The sequence below is a fragment of the Balaenoptera acutorostrata genome, chromosome 1 (genome assembly GCF_949987535.1).
Source record: "Balaenoptera acutorostrata chromosome 1, mBalAcu1.1, whole genome shotgun sequence".
Lineage (NCBI taxonomy): Eukaryota > Metazoa > Chordata > Mammalia > Artiodactyla > Balaenopteridae > Balaenoptera > Balaenoptera acutorostrata.
Genome location: NC_080064.1, coordinates 25,782,041 through 25,797,172, shown reverse-complemented (window position 1 = coordinate 25,797,172; position 15,132 = coordinate 25,782,041). Strand labels below are relative to the sequence as shown.

General features: G+C 54.3%; 3 protein-coding genes across 5 annotated transcripts; all 3 read right to left on the bottom strand.

Moving 5' to 3' along the window:
- Positions 1-72: 72 nt before the first annotated feature.
- DCDC2B (doublecortin domain containing 2B) lies at positions 73-5,669 on the bottom strand. The gene is given in 11 exon segments (XM_057551341.1): positions 73-125; positions 128-173; positions 1,634-1,710; positions 1,713-1,750; positions 2,156-2,267; positions 2,910-2,953; positions 3,058-3,195; positions 3,507-3,638; positions 3,880-3,956; positions 4,409-4,460; positions 5,404-5,669. Coding segments are annotated over 11 exon segments (1,035 nt in total).
- Positions 5,670-6,165: 496 nt separating this feature from the next.
- On the bottom strand, positions 6,166-8,995 carry IQCC (IQ motif containing C). Its single transcript, XM_007170602.2, is given in 6 exon segments — positions 6,166-6,946; positions 6,948-7,291; positions 7,408-7,526; positions 7,760-8,024; positions 8,240-8,383; positions 8,799-8,995. Coding segments are annotated over 6 exon segments (1,401 nt in total). The 5' UTR covers positions 8,841-8,995; the 3' UTR covers positions 6,166-6,459.
- A 144-nt stretch (positions 8,996-9,139) lies between these two features.
- On the bottom strand, positions 9,140-13,366 carry CCDC28B (coiled-coil domain containing 28B). 3 transcript variants are annotated; one of them, XM_007170598.3, is made up of 6 exons: positions 13,235-13,366; positions 11,797-11,984; positions 10,482-10,648; positions 10,167-10,363; positions 9,920-9,942; positions 9,140-9,335 (listed from the first exon to the last, which is right to left on the bottom strand). In XM_007170598.3, exons 2-6 carry the CDS (start codon positions 11,958-11,960, stop codon positions 9,281-9,283), a joined length of 606 nt encoding a protein of 201 aa, XP_007170660.2. In that variant the 5' UTR covers positions 11,961-11,984; positions 13,235-13,366; the 3' UTR covers positions 9,140-9,280. The 3 variants fall into 3 exon arrangements, with proteins under 3 accessions (XP_007170660.2, XP_057388949.1, XP_007170662.2); XM_057532966.1 differs by lacking the exon at positions 13,235-13,366 and adding an exon at positions 12,128-12,576; XM_007170600.2 differs by lacking the exons at positions 9,140-9,335; positions 9,920-9,942 and adding an exon at positions 9,344-9,906.
- Positions 13,367-15,132: the final 1,766 nt, after the last annotated feature.

The window sequence follows — 15,132 nt, the reverse complement described above, 5'->3', positions numbered from 1 at the left end:
GCCGCTGGAGGCTGAGGATAAATGGTGGCCGCAGAGTGGCGGTCCCCAGTTCCTGGCTGCAGCTACTGGCTCTCAAGATGGCGGAGCAGGGGCCCGGGCCGAGGCCGAGAGAGCTGCCCCAGCTCCGGCCGGCTTTCCAGGATCAGGGCCTCTTCCACTACCTGTGCTGCCCTCTGGAGGAAGCAGAAGGCCACACAGAACGGAGCCATTAGCACCCCATGTCCAGCCTCCAGTCCTCAGCCTGGGGTTTGCCCACCCCAGGAAAGGAAGACACCAGAAATTAGCATCTGCCCTCTCATTCAACAAGGTAGGAAGTCGGGCTCTGAGAGGTTAGGAGATTTGCTCACAGTCACAAGGGAGAAGAACCGTTTCTGGGACCCAGAGCTGCCCGTTTCCAGCTCAGAACTCCTGTCCCTAACAAAAATAAACAAATGGGACCTAATGAAACTTCAAAGCTTTTGCACAGCAAAGGAAACCATAAACAAGACCAAAAGACAACCCTCAGAATGGGAGAAAATATTTGCAAATGAAACAACTGACAAAGGATTAATCTCCAAAATTTACAAGCAGCTCATGCAGCTCAACAACAAAAAAACAACCCAATCCAAAAATGGGCAGAAGACCTAAATAGACATTTCTCCAAAGAAGATATACAGATGGCCAACAAACACATGAAAGAATGCTCAACATCATTAATCATTAGAGAAATGCAAATCAAAACTACACTGAGATATCATCTCACACCGGTCAGAATGGCCATCATCAAAAAATCTAGAAACAATAAATGCTGGAGAGGGTGTGGAGAAAAGGGAACACTCTTGCACTGTTGGTGGGAATGTAAATTGATACAGCCACTATGGAGAACAGTATGGAGGTTCCTTAAAAAACTAAAAATAGAACTACCATATGACCCAGCAATCCCACTACTGGGCATATACCCTGAGAAATCAAAGAGTCATATACCAAAATGTTCATTGCAGCTGTATTTACAATAGCCAGGACGTGGAAGCAACCTAAGTGTCCATCATCAGATGAATGGATAAAGAAGATGTGGCACATATATACAATGGAATATTACTCAGCCATAAAAAGAAAAGAAATGGAGTTATTTGTAGTGAGGTGGATGGAGCTAGAGTCTGTCATACAGAGTGAAGTAAGTCAGAAAGAGAAAAACAAATATAGTATGCTAACACATATATATGGAATCTAAGGAAAAAAAAAAAAAGGTCATGAAGAACCTAGTGGCAAGACGGGAATAAAGACACGGACCTACTAGAGAATAGACTTGAAGATATGGGGAGGGGGAAGGGTAAGCTGTGACTAAGTGAGAGAGTGGCATGGACACATATACACTACCAAACGTAAAGTAGATAGCTAGTGGGAAGCAACCGCATAGCACAGGGAGATCAGCTCGGTGCTTTGTGACCACCTAGAGGGGTCGGATAGGGAGGGTGGGAGGGAGGGAGATGCAAGAGGGAAGAGATATGGGAACATATGTATATGTGTAACTGATTCACTTTGTTATAAAGTAGAAACTAACACACCATTGTAAAGCAATTATACTCCAATAAAGATGTTAAAAAAAAAAAAAAAGAACTCCTGTCCCAACATATGGCTTCCGGCCCCAGCCCACCTGATCCAGGGGCTCCTCTGTCCAGGTGGCTTCATCATGTGCTACTCCCTGGGCCCCTGCTGTCTCCGTCCTTGGGGAGCCCCATACACTCCCTTGACTCCTGATGTGGGAAGTAACAGGCCGATGCCCAGGCTGAGGAGCCCTCACATTCTTTCCCTTGACCCTCTCTACCAGCCCCCTCCCCTCCCCTCCCCCTCCCCCTCCCCCTCACCCAGGACCTCAGAGGATGGCAGGTTAGCTCAGAGGCAGGCCTTTGGCCCCACCCCCACCCCTTCCAAATGCCACCCCTGAAATGTCATGGCTTTGAGTTTCCATGTGCTTCTTTTCATAAACCAGGTCCCTGTGAAGAGGCAGGGACTGGCCGTACACATGGGGGAGTAGGAGACAGTTGTGCTGAAGTCAGGACCAGCTCTGAACCTGGGCATTCTGCCCCCATGGAACTCCCTCAGCATAGCAGGCACCATCCTATGTCACTGTTAGAGGCTGGCAGAGAAGGCCTTGGATTCTTGGATCCCCTCAAGAGAGTGGGGAGCATGCTGAAAAGCCTGCTGGGGGCTGGCATAAAAAGCAGGTGGCTCAATTTGCCTGGCTTCCTTTGGAGAGGACTGGGTTGCCTGCGCTCTGCGGCCATGGCCTGCGGAGGGAACACTGGGCTTGAGCCGTGGGTGCAGCCTGTCCTTACCTTCTCCACTCCCAGTCCAGGTTTGAATGCTTCTGGTGGGAGCTTGGAAGAGGAGATGCCATCCATCTTCATAGCCTGCCTCCTCCCTCCCTGCTCCCTCTTCCATCAGGCTGCCTTATCCAGGGACACGGCAGATGGTGCCTGGTATTCTAGATGCCCAGTGAAACCAGGCCGCATCCCCCTACCCCCACTCGATGCCCACTGGCTCATCTCTTGGGAGGGCTCAGGCTTGGGATAAGATGGGGAGCTGATAAGCATCTTTGGACCCTGTTATGCCGGATATGCTGATTCCCTCTCCCAGCATCCAACCTGGCATTAGGTCCAGCGACTCAGAGTCCTGAAGATCTTCACAGAGCCCAGCTAAGCTGGCTTTCAGACCCGTTTCTGGTCTGGCCCCTGTCAATAACTGTGTTACCCTGAACGAATCACTTCACTCCTCTGAACTTCAGCTTCTCCTCTGGAAAACGGGAATAATAATCTCTGTTTCACAAGATTATTGAGAGGATGCAGTGAGATAAGGTCAGAGGCTGAGCTGGAAGAGGACTCAGCTAGTCACCCCTTTTCTTTCCCACCCCCCATGACCCCCTGCCTCACCTACCCCCTGCTTGTGGAGCCTGGACTTTGGGTCTGGGGGTTGCCTGCAGTGAAAAAAGAGAAGGCTTGTAGGAGGCAGAGCAGGACATGGCGTCAGGGTGGCTTCCTCTGCTCTAACCTGCTACCCCTCCACCTCACACATACATACCAGCAGCCCCCCGGGCAGTGAGGGGCGAGGCACCAGATAGGGGAGGGCCTTGAACCATCCTCTCCAACAGCCACATAGTAATGGCCGCTCACCAGAGCTTCCCTTGCTGACAGTGGGAGCCCATCCAGGGTGCAGAGTCTGGGAGAGAGAGGTGAGTACATAAGGGCCGGTGAACAAGATGGATCTTCATATTCAGCAGACTACAAGGGGGTGGGTACAGCTATTTCAAGGTGCCCTTCGGCTGCTGGCCCTCTGGGCACCAGGGCCAGTCACCCAGGCTCTGCCCTGGCTCCGAGGGCTGGGCTGGAGGGGCCTCTCCCTGAGGCACAGAAAGAAGTCCCATTTGGGGAAACATGCTTTCCTTTTGCCTTTTCATCCTCAAGGGCAGCGAAAAGCAGTAGGGAGGCTCCCTTTGGGGACATTCAGGTCTCCGCAGTCCCCAAACTTACTTGCGCGCAGCCCTGGTCTGTAATTTCACCTTCTCAGTCAGGAGTTTCAACACTGCTTCCCAGTCCTTGCTGGCAGCCTGGGACAGCTTCAGGCTAAATGGGGGGCTTAACAGATCCCCATTCCTGAACACACTGGGACAAAGAGCAGCCTGGTAAGGGGAAGGGTCCCCAGAACTACCTACGTGTGAGAGGAAGAAGGATGGCACAGCGGCCAGAAGATGGTCCAAGAACCAGTGCGTTGGTTTTCACCCATTAAGCATGTTGGACTTTTTATATCCCAGTCACCAGGGGCTCCTGGAACAAATCCACCCACTTTTCCTTGGTCTCACTGAAACAAAAATCTCTGCCCCTGCTCCCCAACACGGGCACTCACTGGATATAGCAGGGGGAACCTGCAGGTAGCCACTGTCCAAGGGCCCCATCACATGGCTGCTGAATCACAGGAGGGCCCTGAAACCCGTCAGGCCCCCAGATCAGGAGCGAGTTGAGGCCTTTTGTCAGGGATAGGTCAGTCCAAAGTGGGTAGGGTGAGGGAAAGAAACCAGACTGGGGCAGAAGAGGGGGCAAGGAGGGATGGGACTGGTCACACCTTTTACCAAAGGGTACTTCTACCTCCCCTAGGTCACATTCTTAACCCCCTCCCATCTCTCTGTTTTATAGCTTCCTCTTTCCTCTGAGGACCATAGCCTGGAGCTAAAGTAAAGTAAAAGTATGGGAACGGTGCAAGGAACAGTGTCTTGAAATCCTGCACCCCGGGAAGGCTAGCAGCTGGCTCCAGAGTAGGTGTGGAGAGTGGCAGATCCTGCTGCTTCCAGGGCTCCTGACTTCCCAGACCAAACTGGGGGCAGCCCCAGGGGGATGGGAGAACAGAGGGCTGGGGGCTGGTCGGCCCCAGGACTTACTGGTAGGCTGCTGCTCTTCCCACCTGGATCCTCCCCTCTAGGGTGTAAAGAGCTGAAAGGACAGATAGGTCACTGGTCATCTTGGGGAGCCTGGGTCCTCAACAGCCCGGCAGCTGCCAGTGTGGGACTGGGGCCCAGTTCACCAAGTCTTCCTTCCCACTGGAATAGTCTCAGTCATCTCGGTCCGGAAACAGATGCTGACACTTGAACCTGCCTTAGGTTATGTATCAGGCTGAACATCCAGTCTGGGGTCTCAGACACAAACCACAAGATTAAAGGTTGAGATCCTCCTGTATCTCAGAAATTTTCTCATTCATGAGGTGTGCGGTTTCATCTCATTTTGTATGAGACTGAGGGCAAGTTAAGTGACTCACCTAAGCAACATGGAAGTGACAGAGCCCAGACTCTAAGTCTGCCTAGCTCCCAACTCCTGGCTCCTTAATGTTACAGCGAGCAACCTCAGCTGAGAGCGGAGGAGGACATGGAAGCCAGATCTGAGCTGGAAGCTCAGACACTCAAACTATTTATTCTCCCATCTTGGAAAGCATAGCCCCACCCTGTAAAGGATAATCCCAGCCTAATGGAGAGCACGGGATGCCTAAACACAGCAGGGAGGAAGTGATGGATGGATTTAGAGTGTTTAGTGGTGGTGGTGATGGTTGTGGTGGTGGTAAGGACCCAATCAGGAAGAGCCTTTGGAAAAAGGGGCTCAACCAGCAGGAGAATGTTCTTCTTCCCACTGGTTGGTCCTGGCTGGATGGGCATGAACATCAGTGTGAGACTTTGACTTGAACTGTGGCTCCACTTGTGTTATTTATGTACTCTTAGGCAGGTTATTCACTATCTTGATCTCCCCTTCCAAAGGATGGGGATAAGACCACCCCCTTCATAGGATTGCTGTATTCCGTGAGATACATAGGAAGTACTGAACACATGCTGTTGCTATTGCTATTACCTCCCTCCCCAGGCTCTTTGACCAGCCCCAGCCCACTCACGGGAGCTTGCGGAATCGTTCAAAGCCAGCAGCCACATACTGCCCTCCGTTCTGCAGGTCTGCCAGGTCGGTGACAGGGTGGCCATGACAAGACATGTAGAGAGCACGCACGGCCAATGGGGCCTGCACAGCCGATGTCACCTCACAGAGGAAGGTCTCCAGGGTGGGGAAGCAGCGTTGAGTCACCACCAGCTGGTGGCCTGGGGAGAAAGGGTCCCCATTCCGGTACACCACTACCCTCTTGGCTTCTGGACTGCCACCTGCCATAGCGTGTCCCTGGCTAGAGACGCAGAGCTGTTGTCAGGCAACTAAGGCAGGGCTGGGAGCAGTGCCAATCAGAGGTGGAGTCCTGCCCTCTCACCCAGAAAGGCAGGGAGAGCCTCCATAGGAGCATCTGTCTGCAGTCAGGGTCTCACCCAATCTGCTCTTGGTGGGGCCTCACAAGAGTACGGTGGGTCTGATCACTATATATGAAGAAAGAGCCTGGGGCTCAGTGAGAGAGGCAGTGGCAGAGATCACACTGAAACACAGATGTTCCAGTACTGGGTGGAGGGAGGGATTCTCAGCCTCCCTGCTACTCTGCAGCCCAAGGGCTGAGCTTAAAGGAAGATCAGCTTTGGGGGCTGTTCCCCAAGGACGGCTAGTCTGCTCCTGGGCTGTGGCTCCCAGCCAGCTCTGGGGAAGATGCCCCATGTCAGCAGGAAGTGAAAAGGAGGGCCCAGAGTCTGTCCTGACCAGAGGCAGAAGACAAATACAACCAGGCTCAGAATCTAAGGAAAACCTTTATTCTCCATCAGCCCCCCAACTTTACTCACCCCAGGTGGCGCCCTATCCCAAAATTTGGGTTGAGCCACAGGCAGAGGATGAAAGCATCTTCCTACTTCTACTGGTGCCAGCTCTGTGCTCCAGCTTCTCTTGGCCTCATTAGCCACCAGTACCCACGGGCAGGGGCAGGAGGTAGAGCTGGTACCAGGGAGCTACAATGAGGTCCTGTCTCCCTCATTGCCCTTTCATAGAATCCCCCTTTGGAACCTGGTCTTCCCTGGTTCCCCAGGGTCTAGCCCAGTGGTCCTGTTTTCCACAGTCGCCCCCTCCAGTGATCCTCTCCTGTGTGGTCTGACCCTGTGGAAGACAGTTTCTCAGATGGCCTTGATCTCCATGGTACAGTCCTCTGGTTTTTCCATCCTTCATGGCTAGATTCATTGGAGGTTCTACCTGTGGAGCTTTTATCACTGGGAGTCTGGCCCTTGGGTGGTTTAGTCTTCCAGAGATCCAGGCCACCATGGTCTGCCAAAGTCCCATCACAGATGACATGGTCCTCTGAGAGGCCCAACTCTTGTGGCCCAGCTCTTTGGCAATCAGGGTCTTTTTGGCCTGGCCCTCTGGGAGAGTTGTCTTCAATGTCTGGGTCCTCACGGAGTGTGGGCAGCTGTGTCCTGGCCTTTCCAGAACAGTAGCCCCGAGATTTGAGGCCTCTGTGGGTCTCGTCCTCTAGTAGTTTTGTCAGCTGCAGGCAGGTCCCTCCAAAGGTCTGTTCTCCACACTGGCTCTTTGGTGAGCCTTTTCCCTATGGCCTGATTATCCAATGGTGTGGGCAGCTGTGGTCCTGCCTGTCTGTAGCATAGGTCCCTGTACTTAGCCCCAGCAGTGGTTTTGTCTGTAGTGGCCAGTATTTCTGGGGTTTTATGGGGTTGTGATCTGAGTCTCCAGCAGGAGTCATCCACGTGGTCTGGCTCTCTAGTAGTTCTGTAGGACTGGTCTTCCAGTGGTGGGCCTGGTCGTGACCCAGCTTTCTCACAGCCCTGTCCCCCATGGTCTGGGCACAAGCTGGGCTCGTCTCTGGCCTGGTTCGCCTCTGGGGATCTCAGTGTTTGTTTGAGAATTAGGTACTGTTGGAGAAGAGAACACTGTACCAGACAGGCCTGCTTGGGCATGGCAGGAGGCTTTTCCCTAACCCCCACCCTTGGCCCTAAATGTGCAGAGAGGGCTCCAAATTAGTGCCTACCTCCTTACGGCTATTGATGGCCTGTTGTAGCCACAGCAGCTCCATAGCCAAGTGGCTGCGGTGGTACTGGAGCTCCTGGAGCTCAGTCTGGCTGTGGGGCAGTCCTGGACCTGCAGCTTCTGTGAAGGAGGGAAGAACGAAGGGAGAAAGCCTTGAGGGGGCAGACAGTGGGCACTGGCCTAGCATTAGACCCTGGCACCCTCCCCCTGCCCACCCATGAGTTGCCCCCAACCAAGCAGAGGGAAGAAGGAAAGGGATGCAGCTTATCTAGCACAAGCCTTTCACTTTTCAGATGGGAAAGCTGATGCCCAGAGGAGGTCAGGGGCTTGCCCTGATCTAGGCAGAGAGGTACCTGTGTTCTCCATCTTTGACATGTCTCTGGTCTCCTCTTGGCTCGGTTTCCTGGTCCTCCTGCTCTGCTCATCCTGAAGCCATGGGCTATCATCTCTGCAGGGAAGACTGCCTGAGTTTGCTGAGCTCTCTCCTGACTTCTTCAGTATCTTCTCCTCCCAGATGGCCTCTTTCTCAGGCTCTTTACATGGGAAGCAGCTCCATAGTTCCTGCTCTGGATTTGGTACCCTCTCTCCGGCTTTCCAGGTCTGATGGGATTTTGCCTTCTGAGAAATCAGTCAGAAAGGTATGAGAGCCCCAAGTCTAAACCCTCCAAGTGTCTGGGTGATTTAGCATACAAGTTGATAAGGATTAATGACTGGGGTGTGAGGAGGTTGAGTCTGCTGCCTTTTCCAATGAGAATAGCTTATCAGCATGAAGGGTGGAATCCCTTGCCCAGGTCCCTCTTCCCCCTCTCTTCTACCTCTACGGTGTGTAGTACCTTTGGGAGAAATCGGGGCCTGGGAATCCAGCCCTCAGTCCACTGAAGCGTGCCCAGATCACCCTCGATCTCTCGTACAATAGCCTCATATTCAGCTCGAAGACTCTGGAACTGGCGTCGGACCAAGAAGCCCCGGACGCAGGCCTGGTGTGGAGAACGAGGGGAAAGAAAACCCTTATCACTGCAACATGGGGGCATCTTGGGGGATTCTCCTGGAGAGGTTTGCAAGAGAGGACTCGGCCCCGGGGAGAGGACAGGTGACGCTGTGTGTTGGCGCCCTGGGGGTTCGAGGGAGCGTGCTGGACTGGATCCACCTCTTCGATTGAAGGCCCTTCCCTTCATTTCCCTGATCCCGTAGGAGTATGTGGTGGGAGTGGGGGGCGCGTGAGGGTCCGTGCGGTCCCCGCATTCTTCAGGCCAATGGGGCTGGGTCGGTAGGTTCAGAGGTGGGCACGCGGGCAGGTTACTAGACGTGACAGCCTCATCTTGTCCAAAGGTCCCAGTCCGAGATCCCGTGGGGGGGAGGAATCATGCGCACCCTACCCGCCCCACACCACACCTGCAGCGCCGTCACCTTCCGATCCAACCGTTCCCGCTCCATCCGGGCGCAAACTGACCCGCCCGGCGCCTGCGCAGTGCGTTACCAGTCTGTGCCGCGCTGGCCTGCTCAGGCCCCGCCCCGCAGTCTCCACAGCAACCTTTCGGCTCCTGCCCGGGGCTGGGCGCGAACTGGCAACTGTCCCCAACTCCCACTCCCAGAGCAGCGCAGGGGAATCCAGCCCCCCGAGCGGTACCTCCCAAACCAGAAGTTTGTTGCAAAGGGGCGTCCCCGCGAGAGCTGGGGCCCGGGCGCCCCTGCCGAGTAAAGGCGCGAGGAGGGGAGGGAGGACACAGAGCCGCTTTCTTTCATTATGGTTTAATTCCATCCAATGCCCCCCTCCCCCATAGCACCTGGGGGGGCCGCGGAACACCCAATCGAGTCCGTAAAAAGTCACAGTTTGAAGGGAATGAGAAGGGGCAGTCTGAGCCTGGGTCCGACACCTACACAGCTGACGGCTCCTCAGGCTCGGCGTTCTCAGCCAGGTGCAGCTTCTGTCTGTGCCGGTCAAGGATTGTGATGCTCTGGACCCGGGTCCTTGCAGCCCTATTTTCCCAACCTGCACAGGCTCAGTTTCCCCGACTGCGCAAAGGGGCGGGGGCCAGGGACTCTGGAGTGCTCCGTGGTCTGGGGTTGCAGTCCTCGCCTGTCCTTCTTGCTAGGTGCCTTACCCACTTCGCTTTTGGTTTAGATCATGCAGGAGCGTGCACCCGCACTACTTCTGATAGAACTAGATGCGGAGATAATTTAAGTCAGTAAAAAGAATTGTTCAGTGCTGAAAGAATAGGAGGACATCAGACAAGCTTTGCCATGGATTGGTGTCAGCTAAAGTACTTGCAAAGATTTTGATAAGCAAGTAAAACATATTCCCTGCAACCACCTTTCTTCTAATATTTGGGGAATTCTTTCTGCACCCTCTACCTGGGTAGGGGGAGTTTGTGGCTAATTCTGTAGGACTGAGAGGGGTGAGGATGTTGGTTATCTGTAAAGATTCCTGCAAGGTGGTGGGGAGGCCGAAGCTGATTTTATCTCTGGGAGGCGTGCACACACTCACACACTGTCAAGTCCCCTAGAAAGGATACATAGAATTACTAAGATCTTCCAGCTGTCAACAGAGAGAGAAAGGGAAGTTTTTGTAAGGAGGGGCACCAGGTCAAACTCCAGATGCTCTGGGGTTCATCTTCTGGTGGGGGGTTGAGAGGCCCAGAGCTTTTGGCTCCATGCACCCCCCAGCTTTTCACCCAGGGGCCAGGAATGGTCTTAGAAGCATGTACCCCTCCACACACCCTCTGGTGCCCCCAGGAACTGAAGCACCCAGCCCTGACCCACATTGCTGAGCAGCTGGTCCAGGTTGCGGTCAGCCATCGTCTTCTTCTGCTCCTCAGGTAGCCCCTCAGTGACCCCGTCCTCCTCCTCCTCCTCCTCCTCCTCCTCCTCTCCACACACGTCCAGGCTGAAGTGCAGCCGGGCCAGCTTCTCCTGCATCTCCCGCACGTGTTCCAACTGCTCAAAGGAGCATTCTTTCCCTGGACAGCACCTGTCAGCTCTGGGAGCAAGCTTGGGACCCTGGTCCCAGCCACGCCCCAGAGACCCAGCCCTCCAGCCCCACCTACATGCCCTCTAAGCCCCGCCCCCTGGACTCACCGAAGGCCTGCAGCCGGCCTGAGTGGAAATCATTGAGCAGGTTCAGCAGCCCGCCTTCCATCTCATAGACGTCGGTCACCTCGGTCAGGAACGAGTGCTGCAGGGGGGTGCCTGCAGAGCCACCCCCACCTCCTGCCAGCACTGGGCGGCATTTCTCCTTGCCGACCCTGGGTGGGTGGGCATGGCCATGGTCACAGGGTGAGTGGCAGCCAGGTAACCCTGGGTCTTCTGTGCCATTTGTCTATGCACTAATTCACCCTTCTATCCACCCACCAACGTAAATGGATGTTTCACCCTGTTCTGGGCACCGGGATGGGTAAAGGAAAGGGAGTGGATGAAGAAGGGTGAGGGTGAGAGGTCAAAAGAAGTCTTTTTCTGCCAGTGATACATCCAGAACCATGCCTGGAATGGGGCTCCTGGATTCCAGTCCGAGCACCTCACTCATTCTTCCTGTGACCCTGGGTGAATCACTTGTCCTCAGCGGTCCTCAGTGAACTCGGGGACAGTTACTCCCTTATTACCATGAAAGCCATCTTACCTCTTCCAAAAATATCTTTCTGCCCCTCTTGTTTGTAAAAACCTTTTTTTTGAATTTTCCATTGCCCTCGGGATAACACTGAATGATCTTTCCAGCTTGGCCCCCCTGCCTCTCCAGTTGCGTCTCCTACTATCCCTGCCCCAGCCCTGAGCTTCAGCTACCTCCACTTGGCCATCTCCAAACATGCCTCTCAGGCAGGTGGTGCCAAAGGCACAGGGAAACACAGTAATCAGAGAAAGAATGCATGGGTAGTGGAAACAAACACAGACACTATAGGGTAGGAGGCAAATTTTCAATCATTAAAAAAATTAACCGGAGAATTCAAATTGTTCACCCGAGTATCCCCTCACCATTTCCTACCCCATGACACTCCAGGACCACCAAATCACCTGTGGTTCCTGGAACCTTCCAGGCAATATTTTTCTACCATACTTCTGCCAGGCAAGCCCCTCAGCTTAGAACATTCTCCCTCTCCAGTGTGCCCACCAGCCTTCTCTGACTCACTTCCTGGAAATTTGCTCACTCCCTGCTCTGAGGTGCATCATCACACTGTGTGATCCCAGTGACCCACCTGGCCTTTTCCCAACACACTTGAGAGTAGGAACTGGGTCTGAGTTCTCAGGGGCCAGTCGGGGTGGGGGGTGGGAGGAGCCCCAGGGAAGGCATGAATTACTGCTTAGTAACTGTAGGCTAAGGCCCCCTTTACCTTCCTGCCCACAGGGCTCAGCCCAGAGTTAGGGTCCCTCCCTCCTTGCCCTGCTTCCCTTCTGTACCCACCTCTTGAACTTGGCCCGCTGCTTAGGGGATGGCAGATGAGGGAGTCCCAGGGCCAAGGAGCCGCTGTGGCTGGTGGGCACTGGGACCCTGCGTAGTGTGCCTGGGGGCTGGGCTGGCTGGGTCAGGCAGGGCTTGGGACTCCTTTTCTTCTTCTTGTCCTCCATTGGATGCTGGCTAGGCCTCAGGCCCTGGGAGGGAGGCAGTCCCACGAGATAGTGAGGGGCAAAGCCATCCCTCCACCCAGCAATCCCTGAGAGCTGCAAAGGATGGCCCCAGACCTTCCTAACTCTCCTCTCAGCTGCCCAGTATGGGCAAGGCCAGGTGCCAGTACCTACTGCTGGGGTCACAGATGTGTATTTGAAGGACCTTCTGTGGCCCACCCCAGGTCCTCCTTGCCTTCCAGTTTTAGCCTGAAAACCTAGGCCCTGCCTAAAGGGCTGGACCAGACACTCTTTTCCTGCTGCTGCTGCTCCTGGGGTTTCCTGTCCCTGTAGCTGAGGGGGCGGAGTTGGCAGAGGAAATGCAGGGGGAGACAGGGTGGATGTGAGCTGGCAGGAGCCCGGCTGAGGATTAGGAGTGTCTTAACTAGGTTCCATTGTATTTATCAACTGCCTGGACAGACGCTGACAAACCTCAGCATGGAAGGTGACAGAGATGCGGATGGGATCACCTGGGAAGACCCCAGTGTCAGGCAGTAACCCCCTGAGGATGGGCAGCAATGGCAGAAGCCGTGGCACGCTGGCAGGGCTCAGTGTGGTTTCCCCGCACTGGCATCCCTCCTCTTCCACCCCACCCCCAATGGCAAACACCAGGAGACTCCCAGAAGTTCCCTGGGACAGACTTCCAGCCGCTTCACCCTCCCCAGTCAGGAAGTCCCCGCTTGGCTTCAGCTGTAGCCAGAGAGCGCCGGGTGGTCGGGCACGTAGCAGGCAGCCTGGGCCTCCAACAAAGGCTGCGCCCGAGGCTGGCACCGCTGGATCTCCCGCCCGGCCCCGCCCCTTCAGCCCCAGGTCCGCGGAGGCCCCCCCAGATGGAGGTCTGAAGGCCCTTTACGGGGTTTCCTCAAGCTGCTTACTCCCAGCTTCCACCACCAAGCCCGACTCCGCACTCTGGGATGGCGGTGGCGCTGGGGGCATAAGCATTTAAATTGGTACCGGGCTGGCTGGCACTGGTGTGGGAGGGCGGTGGTGGAGGGGAGACAGGAGCGCGTCAAATGCCTGGCCCAGCAGCGGCTTGGTTCAATTAGGGACTCGATAGAAAAACTGCAGCGGGAGCCCCGGCTCCCCAGGAATGGCTGGGGGCGACCTGGGATCTATTTCCCACAATCTCCAAAGCCGTGTGCCAAATGGATCGCTCAGCTCGGGAGCCAGGATCCGAAATGGAGCATCAGACCCGCGTCACTGCGCCTCTGCACCCACCCCCGAAGTGGGTAACTGACCTGGAGGTTTGCGGTCTGGAGTGATAATTCCGTGGGGGGTTCCCTCCGCCCTCCGCAGCACTCTTCCAACTCGGGAACGGAAAGGGTGGAAGCTGAGCTCGCAGGAGGTAATTTGCATTTAAAGAGAAAGTGACCTTTTTTAGAGTGGGATGGAGTCAGATGGGAGGAACATCCCCACATTTATTAAGCTGTCCCTTTCACTCGACTTTACCTCCCCAGCTGAGCTAAGGTGATGACATTGGGTGTGATGGCAATCTAAAAAAAACCCTTTCACTTTCCTATCAGTTTTGGAGAGAAGTTACAGTCCCTTACCAAATGGTGGCAGCTTTGTCAGAAATGGAGGGGAGGAGGAGGGGAGGGGTAGAGAATGAATGAATATATATATATATATATATATATATATATATATATATATATATATATATATATATATATATATATATATATATATATATATATATATATATATGGCATATAAGAAGCACAAGAAGCAGCAGCAGCAGGAAGAAACTGCAAGAGAAGACAACCATCTTTCAAGTGAGTCCCAGTCCCCTATTAAGCATTTTACGTACATTTAATCCTCATAAACAACCCTGAAGGAAGGTAGTCATTTTGCTGAAAGTCAACAATAGTCTTTTTTTAAAATATATTTATTTATTTATTTATTTGGCTGCACCCGGTCTTCATTGCGACATGCGGGATCTTCAGTTGCGGTATGCAAACTCTAGTTGTGTCATGTGGGATCTAGTTCCCTGATTACAGATCAAACCCGGGACCCCCCCGCGCTGGGAGCCGCTGAACCACCACAGAAGTCCCAACAGTAGTCTAACACCATTGCCCCACAGCACCCAGACACTCTTTGCTGGTCGGTGGTGAGGGCTGTATTCAGTCACTCATGAAATGACAAGACCAAACGGACCCTCTCCCCACACCCAGGCCTAGGGGACACGTGTGGGGAGCATCAGGTCAGAGCAAAACCAGTGTGATTACCCAGCGCTTGACACCGACCCCCAGGAGGGAAACTTGCGTGCCTAATGGGAGGCTGACCCAGCGCTGCTGGTGCCGGCCCAGGAGGCCAGACCAATGGGGCAGCTAACAAAAGACCTGGCAGAGGCTCCCAGCTCAGGTCCCCAGAGAAGCATCTGATGCAACAGGAGGCTGCCCTGCAGTCTCAGATGACTGCCCCGGGGGCCAGCACACAGTGACCCTACCTACCTTCCCCTCCCACTGGGCAGGAGCAGAGCTTCCCTGGGCCTGGGCCTCCCCGAGTTCCAGAGGGCTGGGCACTCTTTCCAAAGGCACCTGAACAGGGCTCTTTCCCAGATGCTTCCAACACCTAGACTGCTCCAGAAGGGGAGACATTACTTTGGGACTTCCACAACCAGGGGTCTGAGGGAGGGGTCTGCATAGGTAGGCAGAGGGGACAGCTGGGAAGTCCCTCTCCTCCCCTACCAGGGCTGCTAGAGAGTGGCACAAAGTATCCTCCAGGAAAGTGGCAGAGAGTCCAGGAGCACCTCTAGGGTGAAGTTATTCTCAGAGCTGCTTTCATCTGGAGCTCCAAGAATTGTGGCAGTCTCCCCGGACCTCCTCCAAAGGATATTTAACTGGAACCAACCCATGTGGCCGGCACAGAAACATATCAACCCGTTAGGATCCTGGCCTGAAGGGGCAGAGGTTTTGTGGGGATTGTCACAGCCAGCGTGGACATATCTGCCTGTGGAGGCCTGGAGGGAAAGACAGTTTGTCTCTGCCATTTGGGGGGCATTCATATATAATCCTTTGTGCCAGATCAGCCCAGGGAGGACAGAGAACAGGGTGCTGGGTGAGGCCACCAGTAGGATGTCTCCCTTAAAGGAGTCTCAACTTTTACACCTAGCCTTGGGGTGGGTGAGCAGGAG

Bases quoted from the DNA above. Each gene is read 5' to 3' on its own strand.
- CCDC28B (XM_007170598.3), bottom strand. From the start codon at position 11,960: ATGGAGGACAAGAAGAAGAAAAGGAGTCCCAAGCCCTGCCTGACCCAG. The intron at 10,364-10,481 runs GTGAGTCCAGGG...GGTGCTGTCCAG, and splicing joins AGGCCGGCTGCAGGCCTTCG to GGAAAGAATGCTCCTTTGAG. The intron at 9,336-9,919 runs GTATCCTTTCTA...TGACCGGCACAG, and splicing joins GAAGATCTTAGTAATTCTAT to ACAGAAGCTGCACCTGGCTG.